Below are 4,150 nucleotides of genomic sequence, written 5' to 3'. Positions count from 1 at the left end.
TTTATAATTTCTTGAGAATAATTGAAAATAATCAAAAAGTAATAGTGTAAAGTATGAATATTTTTTTGAGGAGCATGTATGTCATACCCCAACAATTAACTTAAATCTGAACTAAGGAAAGTACTCTATTTATTTTAATTTGTTCGTCTGATTTTAAGTTGATACAGAGAATTTATAACAAAGAATAAATAACACTTTGGAATCTATGTAGGTAAAATATACTATAATATTTTTAAATTTTATGAACTTTTTTTTTTTTTGAATTGAACAGAAAAGATAAAAAAGAAGAAGTGCGGTACTGTGTCTTCTCCTTCCATTGCTGGCCTTAGGGTTCTCATATGAACTTCAATTTCAGTTTGCATCCCTAATTTGGCAAAATCCCAGGTACTATTTCTATCTAATAACACATAATTAGACACTGAATTATTTTTTTACAATTTTTTATTGGGATTTAATTGGATTTGCTGTGGTTTATTTAGCTCTGTTGATTTTTGTGCTAATTTTTCTTGTTATTGATCTTTCCTTAACCTTTTCAGACATTTAAGTTATGAAACTGAACTAGATTAGAAGATTACTACTGAGGGCAAAATCCTTAGTTGTTTGTTGAAGTAATTCATAAAATGTGCATCGGTAGGGTTTAAGTTATGGAAATTGATCTTCAATTGCCTTCGAAAAAGTTAGATGTGTATGTGGATACAAATGCTATTGATGATTCAATTCAAAGTCATGTTGGCGAAGAGAATGCTGATAGAAGTGGCAATGGGATAGGTATGGATATTGTTGATGTTGATATTATAGATAAGGGAACAGAATTTGATACAAAGGAGGCTGCATATTCTTACTACAGGGAATATGCGAGGTCAGTGGGATTTGGCATCACGATAAAGGCTAGTCGTAGGTCAAAGAAGTCGGGGAAATTTATTGATGTGAAGATTGCTTGTTCTAGATTTGGGACCAAGCGTGAGTCTGGTAGTTCTCGATCATGTCCCAAGACTGATTGCAAGGCCAGTATTCATATGAAGAGAAAGCAAGATGGAAAATGGTATATACATAGTTTCATGAAGGAGCATAATCATGAAATTTGCCAGGATGACTTTTATTACTCTGTCAAGGGTAGGAGCAAGAAATCTGCCGATGTTGTTTACCAGAAAAAAGGACTGCAGCTCCCGTTGGATGAGGGGGATTTGGAACTGCTGCTTGATACTTTAGCACTTATGCAAGCTGAGAGACCTAATTCTTACTATGCTATAGACTCTATGAGAAATGTGTTCTGGATTGATGCAAAAGGTAGAAATGATTATGTCCATTTTTGTGATGTAATTTATTTGGACACATATTACATCAGAAACAAGTATAAAGTCCCATTTTTACCCATCATAGGGGTCAATCATCATTTCCAATTTTTGTTGCTTGGATGTGCCTTGGTTGGGGACGAATCATCAACAACATTTTCTTGGTTAATGCGCACTTGGCTTAGAGCTGTAGGTGGCCAAAGTCCTAGAGTCGTTATTACCGATGATGACATTTCCCTGAAAGAAGCAGTAGAGGAGGTCTTCCCTAAGGCACAACATTGCTTTTGTTTGTGGAATGTAATGGGAAAAGTTTCTCAAAATCTTGGTAATAAGATAACTAAGCCTGAAGATTTTGTAAATAAGTTGAAGAAATGCATGTGGTTTCCACTTAAAGAAGAAGAATTTGAAAAAAGATGGTGGAAAATGGTCGATTCATTTAAACTGAGGGATGATGACTTGATTCGGTCATTGTTTGAAAATCGAACAAAATGGGTTCCAGTGTACATGAGGAATACTTTCTTGGCTGGACTCTCTACAGTTGAGCGGTCTGAAAGTGTATCCTCCTTCTTTGAAAAGTACATTTCCTCTGAGACTGAATTCAAAGAGTTCATTGGTCAATACAAACTATTCGTGCATGATATGTATGAAGAGGAAGCAAAAGCTGATATTGAATCACGTCATAGACTACCTACCATAAAAACTCTCTCTCCTTATGAGAAACAAATGTGCACTGTCTATACAAACTCAGTATTCATGAAATTTCAAGCTGAGGTTTTTGGCGTTGCTGCTTGCACTATTCTGAATGAAGGTGAAGAGGGAGCAGAAAAGTTGTATAGGGTTAATGACCGTAAAAAACACCAGAGTTTTATGGTATCCTGGTGTGCAAGAGAATCCTGCATCGTCTGTTCATGCCATTTCTTTGAGTATGCAGGTATTCTTTGTAGACATGCAATTACGGTTCTTCAAGTATCTGGTGTCCCCAATATCCCCGCTCTGTATAAATTAGAGCGGTGGACACGAGAGGCAAAAACTAAAGGGACAGCATGTGGGATTCCACGCAACCCTTGTTACAGGATCCAACGTCTCAATGATCTTTGCAAACTTGCTGCCAAATTTGGCGAAGTTGGATCGTTATCCTGGGAAACCTATGAATCAGCTGTAAACACACTCCAAGCTGCATTGCATGACTGTGTCAATGCAAACAACTCTGTGAAGAGTGCATTAGTCTCTAACATTTCATTTTCTCAATGCGATACTAACTTTAACGAAGAGATTCAAGGTGGTAGCATGGCAAAGTCATCAAAGAGAAAGAAAGTACAGAAGAAGCGCAAGGTAGTATAAGCTCTTATGATTTCAGCAGATTCAACAATAGTTCCAAAATAGACTTTTTAATAGTGGAAGTACTGTAGGTTCAATCTAACGTTGAAGTACTATCTACCAGGATCCAAGATAGCAGCTTACAGATGGTATATGTTTTGGCTTACAATCGTTTGCACATATGTCGTAAGCTCGGTCACATTTATTCATTCTGTTTTGCTCTTTTGTAGGATCAATCAAACTCAAAACTACCAACTCATGAAGATGCTTTCCATGCTCAGAGGCATGTACAAGGAATGGTATGAGATATCCCTAGCTAGACCATAATTTACTTGCGGTCAAGCTCTTTTGACCCTTCTTTGTATGACTACAGGATCTAAGCTCCAGAATGGCAACTATTGAGGGATACTATGCTCCTCCTCATCAGAGCGTTCATGGATCGGTGCTGCATCCTCTTTTTGCGTTAAAACTTTGAAACAATTGCACGTAATTAATATTTTTTTGCTCAACAGAACTCATTCAATGATTTGGTATTTTCTCAGGGCCAGTTGAGTTCATTTTCTATGTTACAAGATAGTTATTGCAGCAATCATCAAGCCTCACACAGTGTTCTGGTAAGGCAACTATTTTATTAGGAACTTGATGATGAGAAGCCGGACTAAATTTTTGGTTTGACCCTTTACAAGTACGAAGGGCTTCATCCAATTCTGTTCCATTTTACCTCCCCTCTCTCACAGGGAAACTTGAATTATATATCAGCCCACGGTGGTCATTACTCTCCTCAAAGTATTCAAGGACTGGTATGAACACAAAGACCTAAATCTCGTATTTTTGTTGAATTAAATCACTTAGTGAATTGCAGTTGCAGGGACAGCTTAGCTTCAGAGCACCACTAGTGCATCCTTCTTTCAACATTCAGGGAAATTCATCTGATATGGTACGTTTTATTTACTCAATATTTGGTTATTTCGTGTTTAGTGTGAGTTCAAATATCACTCTTGCTCCCTACTGTAGGACAATTCAACCAGTGTCACAGGAAAACATTAGCAGGATTAGTGTTCCTCTCTGCTGGATTGGAAATAATGCTTAATATATCGCCTTAGGAAGTTAGCTGAATAGGAGGAAATTAAGATTACTTTTTTCTATGCTTAAGCATGTTTAACATAGAAGGAAATTAATGTACATTATTGAAGATCACTAGATGAATAGCAATAAGGACTTCAATAGTTCTTTTATTTCTGAAAGCAACATGTAATCCTGTTATATGAGAAATGTTCGATTGTTTATGAAGAGAATTCTGTCTTCTGCCCTCGCGTCTGAGAATATTATGGGTTCGATGTGTGAGTTGATTGCTTTGAGTCATTGGTTTCTATATCTTCACCGAAGTCACAGTTTCTCAAATTTTCCTCTCTTCTTTCTCCCACCTTAATCCTTTTTCGTCGATACCTGCAACATCCATTATTGAGGTGTTCCTCATGTTATCATCTGTACTCAGCAGCATAAAAGCTGTTTACAAATCTGATTGAAAACTTTGTCTATGG

The 4,150-nt window shown here is 36.8% G+C and overlaps 1 protein-coding gene across 6 annotated transcripts; it reads left to right on the top strand.

The window, feature by feature from the left end:
* Positions 1–248: 248 nt before the first annotated feature.
* LOC102598208 (protein FAR1-RELATED SEQUENCE 2-like) lies at positions 249–3,920 on the top strand. 6 transcript variants are annotated; one of them, XM_006357807.2, is made up of 9 exons: positions 249–384; positions 537–2,624; positions 2,702–2,758; positions 2,840–2,908; positions 2,983–3,051; positions 3,152–3,223; positions 3,347–3,409; positions 3,478–3,546; positions 3,624–3,920. In XM_006357807.2, the coding sequence occupies exons 2-9, from the start codon at positions 645–647 to the stop codon at positions 3,654–3,656; spliced, it is 2,412 nt and encodes an 803-aa protein (XP_006357869.1). In that variant the 5' UTR covers positions 249–384; positions 537–644; the 3' UTR covers positions 3,657–3,920. The 6 variants fall into 6 exon arrangements, with proteins under 6 accessions (XP_006357869.1, XP_006357867.1, XP_015169142.1 ...); XM_006357805.2 differs by having other exon boundaries at positions 3,472–3,546; XM_015313656.1 differs by having other exon boundaries at positions 3,296–3,409.
* The last annotated feature ends 230 nt before the right edge of the window (positions 3,921–4,150 follow it).

Source organism: Solanum tuberosum, unplaced genomic scaffold (genome assembly GCF_000226075.1).
Source record: "Solanum tuberosum cultivar DM 1-3 516 R44 unplaced genomic scaffold, SolTub_3.0 scf00250, whole genome shotgun sequence".
Lineage (NCBI taxonomy): Eukaryota > Viridiplantae > Streptophyta > Magnoliopsida > Solanales > Solanaceae > Solanum > Solanum tuberosum.
This window is presented reverse-complemented; position numbering and strand designations above follow the sequence as displayed.

Coding starts and splice junctions, on each gene's coding strand:
- LOC102598208 (XM_015313654.1), top strand. CDS start 645: ATGGAAATTGATCTTCAATTGCCTTCGAAAAAGTTAGATGTGTATGTG. Junction 2,909..2,982: donor AGAGGCATGTACAAGGAATG/GTATGAGATATC, acceptor GTATGACTACAG/GATCTAAGCTCCAGAATGGC. Junction 3,224..3,295: donor AAGCCTCACACAGTGTTCTG/GTAAGGCAACTA, acceptor ACCCTTTACAAG/TACGAAGGGCTTCATCCAAT.